At 55.3% G+C, this 19,855-nt stretch overlaps 5 protein-coding genes across 5 annotated transcripts; 2 read left to right on the top strand and 3 right to left on the bottom strand.

Annotated features, from left to right (window-relative positions):
- Window positions 1-2,553: 2,553 nt before the first annotated feature.
- On the bottom strand, window positions 2,554-4,217 carry CGCA056_v012128 (uncharacterized protein; the record flags this gene model as incomplete). The annotated part of the gene is made up of 2 exons (XM_037327372.1): window positions 2,554-3,422; window positions 3,473-4,217. 2 exons carry the CDS (start codon window positions 4,215-4,217, stop codon window positions 2,554-2,556), a joined length of 1,614 nt encoding a protein of 537 aa, XP_037174388.1.
- Window positions 4,218-5,860: 1,643 nt separating this feature from the next.
- Window positions 5,861-6,685, top strand: CGCA056_v012127 (uncharacterized protein; the record flags this gene model as incomplete). The annotated part of the gene is made up of 1 exon (XM_037327371.1): window positions 5,861-6,685. One exon carries the CDS (start codon window positions 5,861-5,863, stop codon window positions 6,683-6,685), a length of 825 nt encoding a protein of 274 aa, XP_037174780.1.
- A 643-nt stretch (window positions 6,686-7,328) lies between these two features.
- Window positions 7,329-10,087, bottom strand: CGCA056_v012126 (uncharacterized protein; the record flags this gene model as incomplete). The annotated part of the gene is made up of 3 exons (XM_037327370.1): window positions 7,329-7,768; window positions 7,821-8,315; window positions 8,368-10,087. 3 exons carry the CDS (start codon window positions 10,085-10,087, stop codon window positions 7,329-7,331), a joined length of 2,655 nt encoding a protein of 884 aa, XP_037174381.1.
- Window positions 10,088-16,977: 6,890 nt separating this feature from the next.
- Window positions 16,978-17,560, bottom strand: DYNLRB1 (Dynein light chain roadblock-type 1; the record flags this gene model as incomplete). The annotated part of the gene is made up of 3 exons (XM_037327369.1): window positions 16,978-17,082; window positions 17,164-17,463; window positions 17,543-17,560. 3 exons carry the CDS (start codon window positions 17,558-17,560, stop codon window positions 16,978-16,980), a joined length of 423 nt encoding a protein of 140 aa, XP_037174749.1.
- Window positions 17,561-18,011: 451 nt separating this feature from the next.
- On the top strand, window positions 18,012-19,120 carry IPI1 (Pre-rRNA-processing protein IPI1; the record flags this gene model as incomplete). Its single annotated transcript, XM_037327368.1, has 2 exons — window positions 18,012-18,059; window positions 18,140-19,120. 2 exons carry the CDS (start codon window positions 18,012-18,014, stop codon window positions 19,118-19,120), a joined length of 1,029 nt encoding a protein of 342 aa, XP_037174750.1.
- Window positions 19,121-19,855: the final 735 nt, after the last annotated feature.

Raw genomic sequence — 19,855 nt, 5'->3', positions numbered from 1 at the left:
TCGTCAAAAGGCAGCTTGGCAACGTCTTATTAAGTCATGGCAGCGAGAGTCGTTCTGAACCGTTCGATTTCTTGTCATGTGAAAACTTGAATTTCTGGCCCAACTTACCTGGAGTTCGTCGTGCCAAGCTTGCGCTGCACGACGTAGGAAGATGGCCGCAAGTGAATAGTATCCTTCAAACAAATGACCTGGACATAAGGGGGTGGCAAAAATCACCAGGCATGTTGTTGATGGCTCCAATTATCTGGGTCTATGTGTGCCATCTTGGGTTCCCTCGGTAGCCCATCCAGGCACTTTCTCCTTCCCCCTTTTCTTGGCTTCTCCTGCCTGGAGCTCTTGGATAGTCTTATCAAGGGAAGAAGCTCATAGGCCAAAAGGAGCCACGTATAACCAGTGTGTGCAACAGGACCCGTTGATGGCCATGAGCGAAACCATTGGTAACCTGATTCCCTCTGTGTTGGATTCGCTAGGAACGATCCAGTATCCCGACAGGCTGTCTTGTGACCTCTAGTATCTCGATGTGGCGATGTCTCTGACTGCAACCTGTTCGTCCGTCAGCAGCCACCAAACCCTCACCGAGAATCAGCATGATGCCAGAGCCCTCACAGGTGTTCTCAGTCACCAAAACATAGACCAATGGAGTGGCAATATCAACCGCAACTGTCCTCGCACTCAAGGTCTTGGTCCAGCAAGTCACGCTCCGAAATGGCGTGGCGTCGAGTACTAGGCAGACTTTTTCCAACGATTCGCTTTTGTTACACCAGCTCACGCCGTGGTCAAGTAAGTTCTTGATGAAGTCGTGACTCAAAATTGAGGGTGGGGTTGATCCGGGTTATAGTCCTTTGGTAAATCAGTCTTTGCAGTGTTTCGCTGTCTCCTTCTGGACCAGCTAAGTATGCTTCGAAGCGCAATAGCGTTCGAACGGGTGTCCGTCGCAGACAAACATAACCAACTGGACACAACGGAGGTGTGGATTCGACAAAGCTGGTTGCGGTGTCTGACATTCGCCACCACGGTCAGTTATCTCGTCACGGCAGGGAACAGTAAAACTGTTCGTATAGCAGGAGAAAACAGTCATATATTTCTCCTCGAGCGAGGGACCAGCTGGCCCAGGACATTCCGGAACGTCAGGCAGTCAAACATTGCGCATGCGGGCATGACGGAAGTAAAGACAATGAAGCAGCATGTAAAATGAATTTCCCCATTTCCGATTTGAATGCCAGAAAACCGAAATGATTTTTTACGTATTTCTGCAGTACGCATTCGTGTTTCTCTTTAATGCCAATCGTCGAGCCGAAAGGGGCGGGGAGACTTCCTCCACGTTTGCAGTGCGTGGGCACTTCCTCCGACGCCGAACGGGGGCATTTTTCCCATAAAAAAGATTTCTCCATTGTTCGCCAACCACCACCCTTTTTAACAACGTCCCGTCGATTCCACCCTCATGTCGGTGTGGGCCCAAACGTTCCTAGAGTCGTATCGAATGCATTGTGGGAAACAGAAAGAGGGCAGGGTGCTTAAGAGCCGGGGTTGGGGTTCATCTGTGAGTCGGTGGCGTTAGTCAAATCTGTGTTCATCGTCGAGGGTTTCTGGAGACGGAGCGAGTCTTCATCGAGGGAATCGTACCTTGCGCTTGCCACCGGTGAGGGTGACGTTCACGAAGCGGCGGGTGTATGTGAGACGCTTCTTTGCGCGGCCCTTGGGGGTCTTCTTCTTCTCCTGGGGCTCAACCTTGGGGCTATCGAGAATGTCAGCATCTCATCGTGTTTCATCGATCAAATGTCCCAGCAAAAAAGAAGCCCGGTCGGTCATTCGTTTTCTCATCGTCCATAAATCTTCTGTCGTCTTGCGATGGAATAGCCTGCACGCGTTGTGCGGTGCACCGAAATGATTCCTCCTCTTTCCGACCGACCGGTGTCTTTTCCCCCTCATCGTTTGCCGCGATGACCCAAGCGTCGCCTCCTCCTCCCAAAAACAAGCAGAAAAACGGCCGGGACAAGACTTACGTCTGAGACTTGACCTTTCCGGCACGCGCCAACGATCCGTGAACCTTTCCCATGTTGTCGGCTTGGGGTGGTGTTGCTGTGATTGATTTTTCGGTGAGTAGGGTTGTCGAGAATACTCGCGGGCGATGGGCGTCGGGTTGCTTGCGATGGGGTGAGGGCAGGCTTGGAGCGAGGGCGAATTGTCCGTTTGTGTGCGTGGACCCTGGTCACGTGGGGGTGGGGCGAATCGGGCTTTGGCGAGCAGTGCATCCTTTGTTTTTTTTCCCTCTCCCAGCGATTGTTTGGCTTTGGCGGAGAGAATGGCCCGGCAAAAGTTCGGACTTAGGAGTTAGGACCTTCCCAAAGCGTCCGTTGCAACGCCGAATGAATCATCGGCGAGAATTAGGGGTGATACTAGACTTCGCTTGACTGATTGGAAGAGGTTCATGAATATTTTGACATATATTGTAACCTTTCACTCATGTTGTTTTGTCTATGCCATTACGTCGTTTCCAGGCGCGCGCCGGGTATCTAATCATGTACTCATCCATAATGTACTAGAGCATCGATCTCACACATCCCCGTCCTCAGTTTCCTCCGGGCCAGGGATCATGGCCAGCGACTCCCATTCAACCTGAACGCCCGTCTTGGGGTGGGCGCAGAAGCCGTTGCAAGCTTTGCATTTGTCCATCTTCTTGGACAGCATGTCCTCTAACGACGTAGAATGTAACACCAGCTCCTTGGACTTAAGGTTCTCGTTGATGAAGATGAATGGTCCGCGGTAGTCGCCCAGCAAGGTCTCTGGCAGGAATGTCAGCTCGTTTGGGGTGTTCTTGCGGGCGACACTCGCAAAAGCGTCCCTAACGCGCTTCTCTACGCGGAACTCCCATGTGCCTTCCCAGCTGAGAGTTGTCGACCTGTCGTGTACAGTATAGCGGAAGACGGCGGCGCCGAACTGGTCCACCTTGTAGAGCTCCAGCATTTTGAGTGCCGGCATATGTTTTGCCGCTGTAGCTGTGAGGAAGAGGACGGCGTTGATGTTCTCGGGTTGCACGCCAGAGATCATTGTGTGGGAGGTCAGAGTCAGCAAGCGCAGATTTTGCCAGACTGGAGTTGTGGTTTTGCGGCCGAGGACACCACCAAAGAAGTCCAAGGCGTCGGCAACATTAGATACGGCCATCTCTTCAGCCTGTAAACTGAGATATCCGAGATTCTGACCCAAGCTTGGACAGGCTGTTCTTGGTACGTCGCCCTGGTCCTCGGCGTCGTTGGTGTCTGCATTGCCGCCTCCATTTGCCCCTGCCGCAGCATCATCATCACTGTCGGAATCTGCGTCTTCCCATTCTTCGCCACCGGCACCGTCGTTGAAAGCGTCGAAGTGCTCGAAGATGCTGAAGCGCTTGATATACGACGGCCAAAATGGTAGACTTCGCGCGTGGTCTTTGAAAGTTAGCATCACATGCGAGCAACTATAAAAGGGGGGCAAGTACCTGAGTCGACCTCCAGTTGCGCCTCCATATCCACTTGATGCCATGGCTCATATCGAACCTCCCTGAGATTGGGCAGACTCGAGTAGATGGTGAGAAGCGACCGGGATGAAAAGTTGCGATGATTCTGTCTAAGCACCTGACAGCTTGACACCACGGAGACCTCCGGCAACCCGTGTCGTCCAATCTGCTCGCATGCCGCAGTGATGAATGAAAAGTCCAGATCATGATCGAAGAATCTCGAATTGCCGTCTTGGTCGAGGCCCGCTTCCCCAAAGTACTTATTCTTGTCGCTCGGTGAAGCAGCGCTCAACTCGAGCTCGATGCTACCTTTGCCCGTCGGCTCCCACTTGCTGAGGATGTCGAAAAAGGTCCAGATGGCCTGCGTAAAGGCGATCTCGTTGGCGTTCTGCTCTTCGTCGGTCTCGGGGACCTTGGCGAGCTTGAGGGCATAGCGGGGTAGCTCGATACGCAGGGCCAACCGGCGAAGCAGCGAGCGGCGACGGGGGTCCTGGGTCAGCTCGTCGAAGCGCGAGAGATCCTTGGCGGAGTTGATCTCGAGCGAGCTAAAGTTGATCTCCTCGATGAAGCCCTGCCACTGGCGACATACGACGGCGTAGCTGCCCATGTCGTGGCGGTTGGCCTTACTCCGCCAGATTTTGGAGCGACGCTCGGCGACGGCGCTGTTGGCCAGGTGGCCGAGGATGAGGCCTCTGAGCTCTACAGGGAGACCGTTCCATGTTGCCATCTCGGTCTGTGTTTCCATCTCAATCTGGGACTTTTTGGTGTCTGCGAGGGCTCTTGTCCACTCCTTTAAGTCCGTGGCGGACGAGGTCGACTGAGATGAGATGCAGTTTTTCAGTGGGGTTGATTGAGAGTGAGACAACGGGTGCTGCCGAATGCCCTCCTTCGTACCACAGAGGGCGCCAAATGAAGATCAAACTCGAGAATCTCCCCCGGTGACCAAGGCGCGCCTTCTATAGCGGTTCAATGTCGGCGCGTCGTCAAAAGAAGGGCTCAGTTTGTACAGTGTTGCCCCCCCTACTACGTCGTGGTGGTGTCTTTGTTGGCAGAGCGCGCCTTTCAGATGCCCCGCTGAGAAAACACTGCTCCACCAATCAAAGCTCGCTAGCGACAAAGCCCTCCTTCCCCTCCTAGGACGTTAGGTACCTCTCTGGGTCCCAGGCAAATCAGACCCTTTTACATCTAATCAAGTATCTACGTAATGCCATGTGGTATGCATAAATGACCAGACGTCAGTTTGCTTCGAAGAACTTTGTGTGACATTTTGGAAAATTCCCGTTCAACGCTATTTGTCTGACGCAGCCGCTCCTCGTGCTCATTCCAGATGGTGCATTCCCGGTTTGCTCTGCATGTGGCTGGCGCTGAGGGCAAGAACCGGAGTGGAACACGCTGCGATTTCCGCGCAAGAATGATTCACTGACGGCACGCAGAGCAAACCATGTTCTGGCAGGCTGTTCGTCCTTTCGCCCTCCCAACCAACCCATCAACACCACACATGCTCCCGTATCGAACCACTAGCTCCCACCATACATCGCAAATGATCATGCAACATCTTCCCTGCAAGGCACACACACATACACGCACACGTACACACAAACTGGTCTAACCTTCTCGGCCCAAGGCCAAGTGGGAGACCGACGCTCAACAAGCGATAGAGAGAAGGAAAAATCAACCAACCTGCAGGCTCGCATACAGCGGCCGATGCCCCTACCCATGCCCGCATGATGAGCCTTCCCAGTGGGAGACCCAGCAAAAACCTTCTGACAATTTGGCGCTAGGCGACGTTTGGCTTATCAGATCTAAACCACCCCGGCCAAGCGTCTCATCCCAGACATCACATGTCCACTCTTCCTCCTCATGGCCGCTGCGGAGTCTGCTTGCTAAACCAAGACCTGAGGTAACCTACTGACCAACCCCTACCTAGCCAACCTCCGTCCCCATCACGCCCGCTACAGAACCCGACTCGTCCAACACGCCGTGCTTCGCTCGATCCAGGGCTCTATTGCGACTTCTTTATTACGTACCCCGTATATTGCCGCCCAGCGCGGACCCCGACCGAACAAGACCAAGACCTCCGTCTCAAAAGAACCTCCAAAAGCAGGCATCGTCCCCGCGCCGCATCTGCACTTCAATAGCCTCTCGCCCTCACCTAGGCGACTTCCCAAGACAAACTCTTGGCCCTCCTAGCCTTTCCGACCCGCCAGCCCAACCTCGTACGATCCGATCCCGTCCTCCCCGACCGACCGACCGAATAAAGGAAGCCTCAAGTGAGGGACTACATAAACCGGCTGCTTACCCCCTCGCACAACACCAGTTATCTTCTTTTCTTTTTCCCCTCTAGGACAACCACCGACCGGCTCTCTGAAAATGAAGTCCATCGCCTCCCTCCTCGCCCTCGCGGCCTCCGCCTCCGCCCTCCTCCCAGCGGGAACCCCCTCCCACATACTCCAAAACCCAGACGATGCCGCCGACGCCCTCACCCGCATCCCGTCCTCGTACGAGTCCGCCGTTATGGCCCGCCGCATCCTCGCCCACACGAAGCTCGCGGAGCTCTCTACGGTCTTCCCGGCCGGCGCCCACTCCGCCTCCGGCTCAGATATCTCCGGCATGCCCATCGGCCTCATGGACTACGTCGCCGATTGCGAGGACGAGGGAAACCCCACTATCCTCGCAATCACCATCGCCACTTCGTTCAAGAACGTCCGCGCCGGCTCAAACATCTCCCTTTCCATGCACTGGGTGCCGCCCTTCCCCCCGGCCAAGCGCATCTCTCTCCTGTCCTCTCTGAAGCAGAAGATCTTTGGCGGCGACCAACAAATCATGGACGGCCCCGATACCGTTCCCTACTCCGCCGCGAACCTCCCCCGCTTCTCCCTCATGGGCTACCTCGAAAAGATTCCCGTCGACCCTGTCACCTCCCTCAAGCTCGCCGGCTGCTTCGTCAAGATGCACCCCGACAGCAAGTACTGGCTCCCCGGCAGCCCCGTCCACGAGTCCGAGTGGGTCCGTTTCGTCGTCACCTCCGTCTACTGGATCGGCGGCTTCGGCGACCGCGCCTACATCGGCTGGATCCCCCTCGACGAGTGGCAAAAGGTCACCCGCGACGAGTACGAGGCCATCAAGCTTCCCGGCGAGGAGCGCGGCTGGAAGGAGTGGAGCGTCGACAGCTGGTTCGACGGCAGCGACCTCTAAGCTGGAGTGGGCTGGGATGGGGGTGAGGAAAACGTTTTTGTGATGCGCAAACGAAACAGAGGAGGCTATTTGATTGTGTGCGTGTGCGTGTGATTTGGCATGATACCAATGTAAAGCTTCCAGATTGAGACGATGGGTGGTCTGCGTCGTGTGCACTACTTGCGATGATGAGTCTTTCGAGCATTCTTGGTTTACGTATCCGTACCTACCTTACTTGGCCTGCAGTGCCACGCGACATAGCACACCTTCGTTGAAACATGCATATGAATTGTTTTACTTTTTTGCAACGGGCAAGCCACGAACGGGCGCCGCTTTCCCTATTCGGTGCAGCAGCGTCTGACACCCACGTTACCTTCAAATGTTACACAACCGATGGGCTGAGGAGAGTTGATTATCTTCTTTACAGCGTATGTGTATATTAGGGGGTATCTCGCACTGCCGCTTTTACGTAACTATGCAGACACCTCGTTCCGTCTTTCTTCAGTCATTCCTTGAAAACGCTTTATATGCCTCTCGTGTGTGCATGTGTACGTCTTGTACTCCATGTAGTTCCGTCCCAGTCCCCCGTACGCCCAATATTGAAACACTGAAACCGTCTGCTGTCAAGCTTTTACATGTACAAATGAATTAAAAGGGTGGCCTTCTACTCGACGCGAATGATGACCTTCCACGCCAGTGCCCCGGCCTCTCTGATGGCACAGGCAAGGCAGCCTCGTCGACGTCGCGAGATGATGGCGTTCCAGCCCTTCTCGGCGCAAAAGGCACGGACGAGGATCTCCATGTCGCTACCAAACTGACGGCGCCGCGACTCGAGGTGCATCTTGGCCGCCGCAAGGCTGGCGCCGTTAGCGGTCCGCTCCAGGATAGGCGACGTCGGAGTCTCTTGCGTCGGCGGCTGACGCGTGATACCCGTGATGCAGTCAATGACCAGGACCCGGGGTGTCGTATTAATGGTTGGCGTGAGAGAGGGGCGCCGAACTGAGGCCGTGTTGAGCAGCAGGTCGTCCAGCGAGGCGGTCGACTTCTCGAGCAGCTCGGAAAGGTGGATCACCGTGTAAGTGAACATTTTGTGCAGGGGATGTCCTGGAAAGGGTAAGTATACGTGGCTGCGCGGCGAGAGAAGTAGGCAGCTTACCGGTGATGGTGGCAGGGCTAGAGCTCTTGCCGCCGATGCCGGTTCCGTCCACATCGATTTGCTGGATTGTGGGGCTTGAAGGCGACCTCATCACCTTGACATGAGATGATGGAGCACACGGATGCGCCGTAACGAAATGGATATCGTTGGACAGCGCAAAATTGTGCTCTTTGGACTCGCCGCCGAGAGAGCCGACGGAAAACGAGATGGAGGACGGATAGGTGTGGATCTCTGAGCTCCGAGTCACATCAGAGAGCGGAGTCACGAATTCCTCGGTGGGTGTTGTGTCAACCGAATCCACAGGCGCAGAGAGATTCAGAGAGAGGAAATCAATGGTCAGACTGGGCGGCGGTTCAGAGTAGTTGTTCTCGTACGGAATGATGAAGTCCGCAGGCAAGACAGAGCTGGGATCAGCATCCCCCAGGACGCATGAGTCCCGCTCAACGTGTGTCTTGCCCCAAAGCCGAGCTTGTCTACCCGTCTTCTTCATATCGGCTGTCACAAGAATCAGCAATCACGCACGAATCAGAACTATCTGTTCACTTACCGGAAACATCGGCAACGTCAACGTTGATCCAGCCTTCGCCGTGGCCTTGAGGCGTGATGTCGCTTGAAATCCAGCCCATGCATTGAGCAGAGCCCTTACCAGCTGCCAAAACACGGCCAACGATGCAAGCTGTGCTCCAAAAGCTTTTGCCCCGGTAGACAAAACCGCCACAGAGGTTGGCCATTGGCCCCAGCTTTGCCATTGCTTCTTTATCGTTTTCCAACAGAGTGGACATGATCAAGTGGTACAGTCCCTCGCCAGGAAGCATGAGTCCCGACACATAGGACTTGGAAAGCCAACCAGACGGGTGTAGAGCCGCAGAAACGCCACGCTTGCCTGACGAATGCTTCGTGACGCTGGCTTCTGCCCTGCCGCCACCAAAGTAGGACGACCTCCGGGTGTCAATACTCAATGGGGTTTCCGCGGGCGTATGAATAGGGGTTGCCTCCGACACCTTCCCCACGGTTTCTTCGATCTGCTCGGCGTAAATGTCCGATTCGATATCAGGCCATCGCAGTTTCCGCGCAAAGTGTGTGAGGCCGTTGACTTGTCTCTCGCTGTAACGACCCTGGATAGTGTAAATGGACATGCTCTCTCCTGAGTTGGCATGATTGTTGTGATGGTGTAGGCTCATCTTGCCAGTTAACGAAGCCAGCCAGCCGCCAGAGTTGCGTTTCTGGCCAACATTGGCTGGGTCGATCTTGGCCTCTACAATCTCGATGTTCTCTAGCCAAGCACGCGCAAGGTGTAGCGACCACTTGACGGACTGGTTCGCGTCCTTTTCGAAACGGTGAATCTCGGCGGGTCTAATGCTCTCAATCCCCAGCTCTTCGCCCTCGGTAATTGCGTCTAATCTTATTAGAAGCTCGCACGACAGGAGAATCTGAAGCAGCAACCAATATCTCTCTTCTTTACGTTCTTCGTTGGTTTCGGCGTCGTCGACTTCAGGATCGGTTTCAATCTCGTCGCCCTCAAACGAGCCCCAGAGAATCTGGCCTAGACGAATTCTCCATTCCACATGCGCAAAGTCGATCCAGACGTTGGGCGCTGCAAGCACCTTAACGAGAGCCTGTATCTGGACCGAGAGGCTGTAGGGGTCATGGTGATCGATCACCCGGGTAGGCGGGTGCAAGATGCCAAGGAACAGCTCGTTGTACAAGGTATGGGATATCTTCCTGTGAATCCGGTTTTCCTTGTACCTCGCGCCATTCTTAATAAGCTGGTCCAGTATAGCCGACTCCTCCTGGCGGCGAAGGCCGTCCTTGGAAGCAAGCAGCTTCTGGCGCGCATCGATGATGGCGTTGGCCTTGGATCCGAGAGTGCCAAAACCGAACTGTTCTTCCTGAAGGGCATCTCCAACGGGAACCTCGAGAGCGGCCTGGTAACCCATGGTGCCCTTCTCCAACCCCTGCATGCTCAGCATATTAGGCCGTTCTCGACATCGGGGGTAGAAGTGGGCGCGCTTCCTCTCTCTGGCGCACTTGATGGCAGCGGGATTGCTATTCATGTCTCTCGTGATATGAGGCCATGCTGTGATGCAGCTCCAGGCGGCGTCTTCGATCTGGACATGGTCGGTCAAGTCGCGGATCTCGAGAGACTCGTCCCAGGGAAAGGCAACAGAAGGATGCGGGGCACCGGTGTAATGGCCCTCGGAGCGGGCAAAGTACTGAGGAGCTCCGGAGAAGAGCTTCTCAATGTCGTCGTCGCTGAGGGTCGCCATGATTTTGGTCAGCTTCAAGACTGGTTTGGCCAAAAGGCCATTGGCTTGCTCGCTGTCGGCAGGAGGCGGGGAAGGAAGTGGCTTGTTGGGGTTAAGAGGGGGCGGCGATCGAGAGGAGCGGGATTCGGCACTGCTTTGCGGAGGGGAAACCTGGGGTTTGCTGGTGAGACACAACGGCTTATATTTTTTTTGCAACGGCTGAAGCGAGGATGATCTAATTGGACGAAACTGAAGTAGAATGGCGGTTGGCAAGACCGGGTAGGCTTCTCTGAGGAGGTGGAAGTGAAGTCTTTGTTCTCAACGGCTTGGCCACGCTCGTGGCCTGTCTTGAAAGGTGTTGTATGTCGGTTGACAAGCAGCTTCTCTGACGTCTCTGACACAAGAAGACAAAAAAGAAAAGGAGGAAGTTGCGTTTTACAAAGACAAAAGGGGTGCAGGTGGGCGATTGGAGCTGGGTCCCGGATGGTGGTCACGCGGTAGAGCAACATGCAAGGGAGCAACGGGTACAGATCGTCAGAGCATCTCGCATCTCAGACCAGGGGAGAGGAGCATCGGAGGTGCAGGTTCAGCAAGCGAAACATCTCGGAGGACGTCACAGCAAGAACGAGTTTTTTTTTTAACACCAGCCGCATCCATCCAGTGGACTGTCGAGGACGGTAATTGCACCAGCGTGGTATATGAGGTGGGCAAGAAAAGAAAGACAGGGCATTGAAAGTGGCCTGATGCAGCTCCCATGAATGGATTGGATGAGATGATGGCGGGGAAGTGCCATGACGGAGGGGAATTGGCAGTGACGACTGTGGTTTGGTTGCCATTACCGCAGTAGGTAGGTATTCTTAGCTCCGAGGAGGGGACTGTCTGCAGCGGCAGCGGGACCCAGGGCAGGCACCTCACCTCAGGTGCAGGACCCAGACCCAGACGTGGACTGGACCCGGGCAGGCCCCGGTGGGGAGGGCGAGCGCCGACGACCGACGACGGGGACACCACTGACACTGGAGCATCAGCAGGGCGTTTTTTGCAGGGTGCAGCTTCAGCCCGCCCAGACCCAGGCCCAGGGGCTGGAAGGCAAGACCCACTGGGCGTCCCCACGTCGCACGTTCGGTTCCACGTCCACACACTGAGGTGGTGACTGCCCACGTCCATTGAGGCATGGCCAACGGCAAGCGTAGGCTTAGCGCACGGGTGACGGAGCCCAGCAGCCAGCCTTAGGTAAGGCGAACCCACTGACGCCGCTGACCTGACCTGAGGTGAAGTCGGGTCACTGTGAGATGGCACCTCAGTCTCTCAGACTCACTCAACAGGGAGGAAGCGGGGTGAGCTGAGGGGTGGGTGACACTGAGATGCGTCCACTTGCTTTGGCGTGCTGCTGTGATTTCTTGCTGCGCGCTGCTTTGCCGCGTACATACATCATCATGCTGCGCCAATCTGCCGTCCTCTGCAAGTAGGAGCAGCAGCAGGTAGGTATTCGCACTGCGTAATGTCTATGCATCTTCTGCCTGCCTGCCTGCACCCATCTGGGACTTCCCAGCACACCTGCTTCTATTCCGAGGACTCCCTCATTTCCCACTTCCAGACCCTTCCCCCTCCCGTCCTCTCGCCGGCGCGATCGGAGCATCGGAGCATCGGGAAACTGGAGACGGGCACTCGCCCGCCGCCCCAGCGAAAATGCACCCTTCAGGGACCTTGCTTGAGGGGCACCGGACAGCCAGAACCACAGCGGGCCACTAAAAAGGTGGAAAATAGAACCACGGGTGTGTGTGGATGATCTCTGAATATCGAAGGAGGGGAGGGGAAAGGAACGGAAAAGACACCAAAGAAAAGAATGACATGAGTAAACGTGCGAATGCCGACTTACAGGAAGCTTGGTTGGTGATTCGGCACCGGTCCCCCGCGCAGAGCTGGCCGGCGACGACATCGATGTTGTCGGCGTTCGACTCCTGCTGCGACCCAAGAGCCCGCCAAAGAAGTCCCGTTTGGACGACTTGCGCTCCCGTTCGCCCGTCCCTGATCCTGCCAACGTTCCTGCGCCTGCGCCTGCGCCTGCGCCTGCACCTCCGCCTCCTACCACCGATCCGAAGCCAGTACCCGTTCGCTGCAATCTCTCATCTTCTCTTCGCGGACTCGTCTGTGGTGTGAACGGTTGCTGCTGCTGCTCGTGTCTCTTGGTCGTCCCCCGTCTTAGGAGCGATAGCGACGGCATCTTTGTTTCTCGTCGTCTAAGTCGTCTCTTCTGGGATGAGATGAAGGAGGCTGCCGTGTTCGTCTCATTCGTCTCGACTTTTCCTCGGGGTTTCCAACTTTGACCTCTTCTGGGCCCTGTCTTCCTGGACCGTCCTTCTTTTTCTTTCCAAGTGAATTCCCTCCGAGTCTTGGAATATTTCCCTCCTTCCTGGTTGTCGTCGTGGTCTTCCAAGCTTCTCTTGCTGTCTCGCCTGGCCGTGGCTGGTTCAAGGTGGCGTATGAGAGGGGGGGAGGGGGGCTGAGGTCCTATCCCGACGTGCAAGGCAAAAAGCCGACTCCAACTTTTCTGCAAGGCGACCTTGGAGTTGCAACGGAGAGGGGGGCACCGCGGGACAAAATGGTCGAACCAAGTACTGACTGCTGCAATAAGACAACAATGATGGTGGGGGGACGAGAAACGGGAAACGGGAAGAGCAGAATGGAGATGGAGGGGGAATGGATGACGGTAAGTGAAGAGAATAATAGTGTGTGACTGCGAGAAGAGAGGAAGAGAGGAGAGGGAAGCAAGGCGACGGGATGTTAAAACAAGAAATGCGAATCAAGTGAGAGCGAGAGACAGATAGAGAGACACACGCATACATACACACACGCAGCATACATGCACCACGGGCTGCCAAGGCAGGGGGAGGACATGTTCCTGTTATCGTCCACTCTCCACGTCTACCTTATCCTCTCTTCCTTCACCTCTTTGGGCAGCATCTGCTGCGCTGGTGTCTGTCTGGCTGGGCTGGGCCTGGGCTGCGTTTTCCCGCAACGACCCTCCCATGACTGGATGGTGACAGATGGCACAGGATAAGACAGGCACTGGATAGGACAGCCCGCGCTGCGAGATGTCCACTTTGTTGGTGCACCCCTCGTCCTAGCCGCACGCGCACGCGCAAGGGCAACATGGGCCTGGCTGGCTGGTCTGTGTTCTGTCCTGTCACGCAGGCTACGGGAGTCCTTGAATTATTATTCACGTATCTGAATATAGCACCCCCGGAGCTGGGGGAGGAGGAGGACGAGGAGAACGGCAGCAGCATCAGCGCCGGCGGGACGATTGAGGAGGGGCGTCCAGACTGGAGATGGGCAGAGATGGAGACGTTCAGGGATCTGGGCAAGGACAAGCGACGGAGCCCGGCAGTCTCAGATCCCAGATTGTGCGATTTAAACGGGCTAAGGCTCGTCTTTCTCGAGCAACTCGAGGCGACAATCAGCGACGCGAGGGCTGAAGAAAAAAGAATAGTTAAATAAAATAATGAAAAAAAAACATGCAAAACAAAACCATCAGGACCTCTGCTAGATCGCTCGTCATCTCCGCTATGCGAGTTGGGGGGGTGTGGGTGATCCGTATCTTGCAGACAACAGAGCATGTACCATTTTCCCTCTCTCTTCGACTTCGCCTTCACAGCCTGCCTTCCGTGCTCTCATCCGCCGGATTTGATCCTGACCTGGTGCTGCTGCAAGATGTACCAGAGTGATAGAGCCCAGGACCATGTCCCCTGTCCCGCCTTGCGTCGTGCTGCCTTACCGTGGGAAGCTAAGCTAGCATGGAGGGTCACAAGAAAGCGACGGTTCCATGGCACGGGCTGTCACTCTGATTTGCAGGCCTATCCCATCTCCCATCTTCTCATTTCGCGGTACGGCACTCTTCGTCGCACAGGCAAAAAAGTGCGAGAGCTATAGCACCGCCGCCGGACGCGTTGTATGTATGTCCCCTCTCCCCTTTCCTTTTTGACGTGTTAGACTGCATGATAACGCGCTGCGTCCTGCCGAGGCCGCCTCCCGGGAACGTGTCAGGCCAGTGCCAGTGCCGGAATGGAAGACAAACATCCAGGGACAGAGACATCGAGGCCGGTGACAGGTAGCAGACAGCAAAGACAAGACACAGACGGCGCCAGAGCACGGAGGCCGTAAGTGGGTAAGGGATCCATGGCCACGGCCGCAACAACACATCACTTTGGGAAATCCACCCCAGCTGCTTGACGTCTGTAGATTTTGATCTCTTCTTTCCTTCTGGAGAACCAGCTGGGAATATCAATGGCGGAGAATGCAGAGCTAAAGAAATGTTCGGTGGAAAATGGAGCTCCAGCTGAAGATGAAGTTCCTGCGAGAGGCCAGAACAAGAACGAACAGCCACCAGGCGCGCATGTGAATGAAGTACACGACCGGGGTCTCCAGCAGATCTCTGATTAGGTGGTTTCGGGATCCGCAACATCACTCTCCACTTGTGCAGGAGAGGGTGTGAGGCGAGTCCAGCGTTGCCCAACAGGTGTCATCGGTCCCCGTCCTCCAAGAGATGACGACCTGTACGGAGATTTTACGTAGCAGTGGGCTCTTTCGTATGCTGAGTTGTCGCGCTGTTGATCCCTCAACTGCCTTGGTTCAAATTCAAGACTCACCGGCTTAGTCGGATTTGGGTTGGCCTTCAATTTGTAATACGGGCTGTGCAAAAAAGAAGCACCAGGGAAGGGGAAAAAGCAAGAAACCACGTATCATGGCGCAGACTAGAAGCTCGGCGAAGCTCGCAACCCTGGCAACGCCGTGCGGGATCGAAGCAAATTGGCATTGCCTGTGCCGTGGCCTTGCAGAATTGAGGGAGCAGACGAAGAAAATAAAAACGCCACCATCGTCAAGACTCTGTCGGCCCGTCGCGTATCCTGGTGAAGCATGCCGTGTGCCACCAGTGGATAACGCCGAGATACATTGTTCCTCTGCAATGCGTGCGGATGTGGCTTCAGCCTTCCTTGCCGGGCCCCCCCTTCCCATGCTGCTTGCTTCAGAGTTTCCAAACATAGAGAATGCAAGGAGTCCTTCAATTTTCTTTCTTTCTCGAACATCTTCTAACATTCGATATGGGGTAAAGAAAATCGTTTGCCGACCAGGTTCGGGGTCCGTGGTGGAACCGGTGCGGCCCAGCACTTTGAAGATCCCCCCTTCCCTATGCTGTATCTGGAACTATTTTCGAGACTTTTGAAACGTCGACGACGGGAGCTCTTGACCGCAAGGCTTTCGTCGCGGCAGACTTTCTTCTGCTGCCTCCCTCAGCCACGGCGGAAATCAAACCACACCCCCTAGCTTAGCTCCCCCAAAGCTCCAGAGAGGTATCCGCAGAAGCATTGGGCAGCTGAGGGCCCTGATCTTCCTTGACATGAGACGACAGTGCCATGGGTGAGAACGTCAATTCACGAGTGGTCGTCTGCGTACTCTCTGCTCTCTCCAGTGTTCTCGAACGTGGTTGTCTCAAAGCCATCGGGAACGGGGCCGAAGGGAAGGAAGGGAGGACACCGGGAAGAGGGCCGGCTTCATCCATCAAGTTGCATGAGATGGCACTCGACATCGCGAAAACTGTTCAAGTCTAGCAACTGATTGCGACACTTGGCGAAGGAATATGTAAACAAAACCCCGAACAGAGTTCAAATAGGTCGTGTCACTCCAAAACGGAAGGTTACACTACAAGGGCACCCTACCACAGGGCAGCACCAAAGTTAAACACGCCTCGCAGCGAACCACGCCCAGAAAAATGCACGAATAGGTTAAAAAAGTTTAAAAAACTTCTTTGCCCACAATCTCTCGTTACGAAAGAGCAACTCGACACGATGACGAAAGGGGGGGACGGGGGGCAGGCCGGCGCAACGGAGTGCCCGGCAAGGATTTCCCATAGCTTGCTGAAACGAGATTCCCATTTCCCGCCTCTGCATGTTGGACCACTTTCTTCACGTTCCAAAAAGTTGTCCGTGGAAAGATTTCTCTGACGCGAGGTTACGAAACCTCGACTGCCGACTGGTCGAAACCAGGGGATGACCGCGGCGGCTTCCAGAGGGACAGGCCTTTAATCTAATCCTAGGCTTGTTATAAGCCCCCAAAACGAACGAGGGAGTTGTTGCTCTGAGGTGCGTCTGGTGTGGTGTGTGGATTGGTGGTCCTGCGTGCGGCTGGACGCTTAAGCCAACCCACTTCCCGTCGACGGTCTGTCGCGCCACGGTTCTTGGTGCCAAAACGTGGTGTTCGGTGAAGAGATGTCGTTCGTGCCTTCGGGGAGTGAACGACAGGAGGCGAACGGACCAGTTTGATGTTTTTGATGGACGAGTCCGCCTCGAAGCAAGGACTGGCCCAGAAGATCTCGGGGAGAGAAGCCGGTGGCTTTGTTTACGCGCTATTTCAAGCCGGCCAGTCCGGACCTCGTTTTCTCGTTTTCTCGACCTCGTTTGACTTTGGGCTTAGGTTTGCAATTCATCTTATATTCATATTCGTCCAACAGCGTCGAAAAGCTAACCTAGCCAAGCAAGCGGCCCGGACGTCGTGACCGCACCCGCCTCGCCGACCCGGCTGGATTTCCGGGCCTAAATGCCATGGTCATGAATTTGTAATTTCAGGGTATCATTCGTGCCTCCGCGCCGCCCATCGACAGCCCATGTCGATTCGTCTGCCTGCAGCAATCTTATATGCATGTGTGTTTGTGCGTGCCGCAGAGCTTTCCGTCTTAGTCTTCGCCGACCTTCTGCACCGTAGGTAATCTTGGAGATGCCCTCATCTTCCGGCCTGCCCAATGGGCTCCCCTGCCCGCTAATATACATGCATGCATGAAGCGCACTTCGTTCGATGTGGTCAAGAGGAAGGGGCCTCGTGAAACGCCAGCTGAGGTCGTTCGTGATGACTGAGTGTGCCTCTCAAGCAGGCGGTGTGTCGTGGACAACGATGAGGAGGTACTTTGGATCCGGCACGATGACCAGCTCCTGCTTCTTCGTCCGTAGTCTCAACAGCTTCAGCTCGTCCTACCCCCGATACGTCAGCGCCAGCTCTCCCAACGATTTTTCAAGGTTGCGCTCCGAGTGTTGGTGGATGGGCGTCCTCACCTCTGTATCCAGGTCCAACACCAGCGTGCCCGACGCATTAACCCAGTTCCATACCTTGGCCGCGAAGTCTTCCAGACCTTGCGGCTGATCGCCTTCGCCTTCGCCGTTCTGCTGCTGCTGCGCAGCCGCACCCTCCCCTGAGAAGGAGCCGCCGCTCGGCAGCGCTGAGGCGTTGAAGGACAGCTGTCCCGTCGTGCGGAGGATCGCGCCGGTGGCTCGGTCGAGGATGACGACGGCCTTGACGCCGGGCTTCTTGGAGAGTCGGCTGAGAGTCTCGTCGAGGGCATCGGGGCCGTTGGTCTTCGTGTTGCACGCGCGCGAAGGGCGCGCTGGATGTCAGCTATGACGACATTGGCAGAGGGGTCTCGAGGTCGCTCACGGGTACTGATTCGGCCATTATGTGTGTGCTGCGACGGAGGCGGGGTAGGTGGCCAAGGTGGTGGTGCTCGTCAGCCCGCCGTACTTGAGGAAGAGAGGTTCAAAGTGAGTGTGTGACTCGTTCTATCGTGGACGGCCGGTTCCGTAGAGCTCGGGTGTTTGGTCCGTAAGGCTGGATCAGCTTAAGCTCGGTCGGTGCTGTTGTACCTTCTGCTGCTAGGATTCACTGGGTAACAGCGTACCAACGCCTTGGTGGGGCCGAGCGCCGCTCAGATTCTGCCGTTTCTGACCGCTGAAATTTTCTGGCACCCGTTCTGGCAGGGGTCTGATTGCTGTGACATGCTGCTCTCATGTGAAAATCTCAGTGAAAAGATATCAGACACCGTGTTGGGAGTTCTTGCGCTTGACCGAAGGCGACATCATCACCGAAATATTTCAATAGTCTTTAATTACTTACATACACAGCCACCATGGGTTCCAGCACGAGGAAAAAGAACCAAAAGGCCAAGGACTTTGCGGTATGAGAATCCAATGAGGCGTGGATGGACCACCTTCAACCCCATCATGGCTCTGAAGCGTTACTGACAGCATGGTATAGAAACCAAAGTTCAAGGTTGGCAAGACCAAGGCCAAGCCGGCCAACTTCACAGACACCAGCTTCAAGGCCAAGTCCATTGTGATGGGCCAGCAGTCCCTCGCAGAAGAAGCCCCTGATGTCGGAACACAATTCAAACACCACCTCTCCCTCGCATCTACCTCAAGATCAGACAAGGTGCGAAAAGAAGCGCTGGCACATCTCACGAGCCAGGTGGGCTTTGGCAACAACCCCGTCGGCACCGCCACCATCCTCGGCAAACTCCTGCCCCTCATCTCTGACGCCTCAGGTCCCGTCCGCAGTCAACTACTCAAGCTCTTCCGTGAACTCCCAGAAACCGAAGTCAGACATCACGCCGAAAAGTGCATCATGTACATTCGCGCCGGCATGACGCATCTTTCTGCCGACATCAGTAACGATTCCCTGTCAGTATTGGAGTGGCTTCTTGATGTTGCGGAGGACGAGACCGTCAGCTGTCCCGGCGGCTGGGTCAAGACGCTCAACAGCTTCTGCGCGCTGATGGGATGGTCCGTAAAGTCGAGTACGGGGTGGACGAGTGCACCAAAGACCGGCCTGAGATCTAAAGACTCGCAATCGCACGCAAGGCAGGTTGGAGTGCTAGCGAGGTTTCTCAAGGCAGGGCTCAAGCCAGAGGTTGCGGCGCCGAGTAACCCGAACGCCCTCTACGACAACATGTACCGCATCCCACGGGCACCAAATCCATTTGCGTATCTCAACCTATTCGGGACTCGTAGAGACGAAGAGGCGGAGATGTACAACGATCGCGAGTCTCGACAGCGTGTTTTTCATAAGAGGTTCTCGGAATCCTTCAGCCGCGGTATTGAGCAGGCAAAGAAGGAGGGCGGTGCGAGTGGTCGATCTGCCATCACTTTAGAGAAATCATTGAAGGAGGATATGGAGGGATATGAGCCTACTTCCGCCGTTGACCCTCAGGATTTGTTGGATTTATGGCAAGGGGCATAGGAGCATTCGACCGATGAAAGGCTTCCCTAAAGTCAGGATCACAAACAGAAGAGATTCCGTCGTCATTGCGGAATACCACCAGCCATTCAGCAACTCCTTAGAGCGACACTTTGGCCCCAGGTGTCAAGCAGCGTGTGGTCCGAAGCAGGTATATACGCATACGTTGGAGTCTGTGTTATCGCACATGCGGTCCAAGATGAAGGCTGGAGACTTAACCTAAGCTTCCACAAGATACCCCATAGATACGCCTATGAACAGACAGCGTTTGATAGATGTGGATGGATACATCAATGATACCCGCTCACCTCGGTGAGAATTCCGTTTCTATGTTTCTATGTGTCTGCCCTGGGCTTTGTTGAAAGTGAAGCAGCCCACCCCTACTAAATGTCTTTCTTTTTGGTCGTCAAACAGAGCCTCTCGTCTCTTTCTGCTGTGGTGGCATGCAGGCTGCATGCTGGGTACGGCAAGATGCATCTTGCAGTTCGGTTTGATCTGAGCCCTCTTCTAGAAAAGTTCCAAGCCTCAGGAGTTCGAGAAGATCTCGTCAAGCCCAGTAGTTGTGGACCAAGACGTAGGCTATCAAGAGATGTGAGATTGGCTTGTAGACTGATCGTATCCAGTGGTACAGATTCAGGAGGCTAACTAGCCGATGACATTGGATCTCGAGTTCTCACGCCAGGTCTCGACCAAGACCACCTACCTCAGGCAGGACCACGTCGTGCCTATGCCCTGGGT

This window comes from Colletotrichum aenigma (genome assembly GCF_013390185.1).
Source record: "Colletotrichum aenigma strain Cg56 chromosome Unknown KSG_Cg56_contig08, whole genome shotgun sequence".
Taxonomy (NCBI): Eukaryota; Fungi; Ascomycota; class Sordariomycetes; order Glomerellales; family Glomerellaceae; genus Colletotrichum; species Colletotrichum aenigma.
The sequence above is the reverse complement of the archived record's forward strand: the minus strand, read 5'-3'. Positions and strand labels throughout refer to the sequence as shown.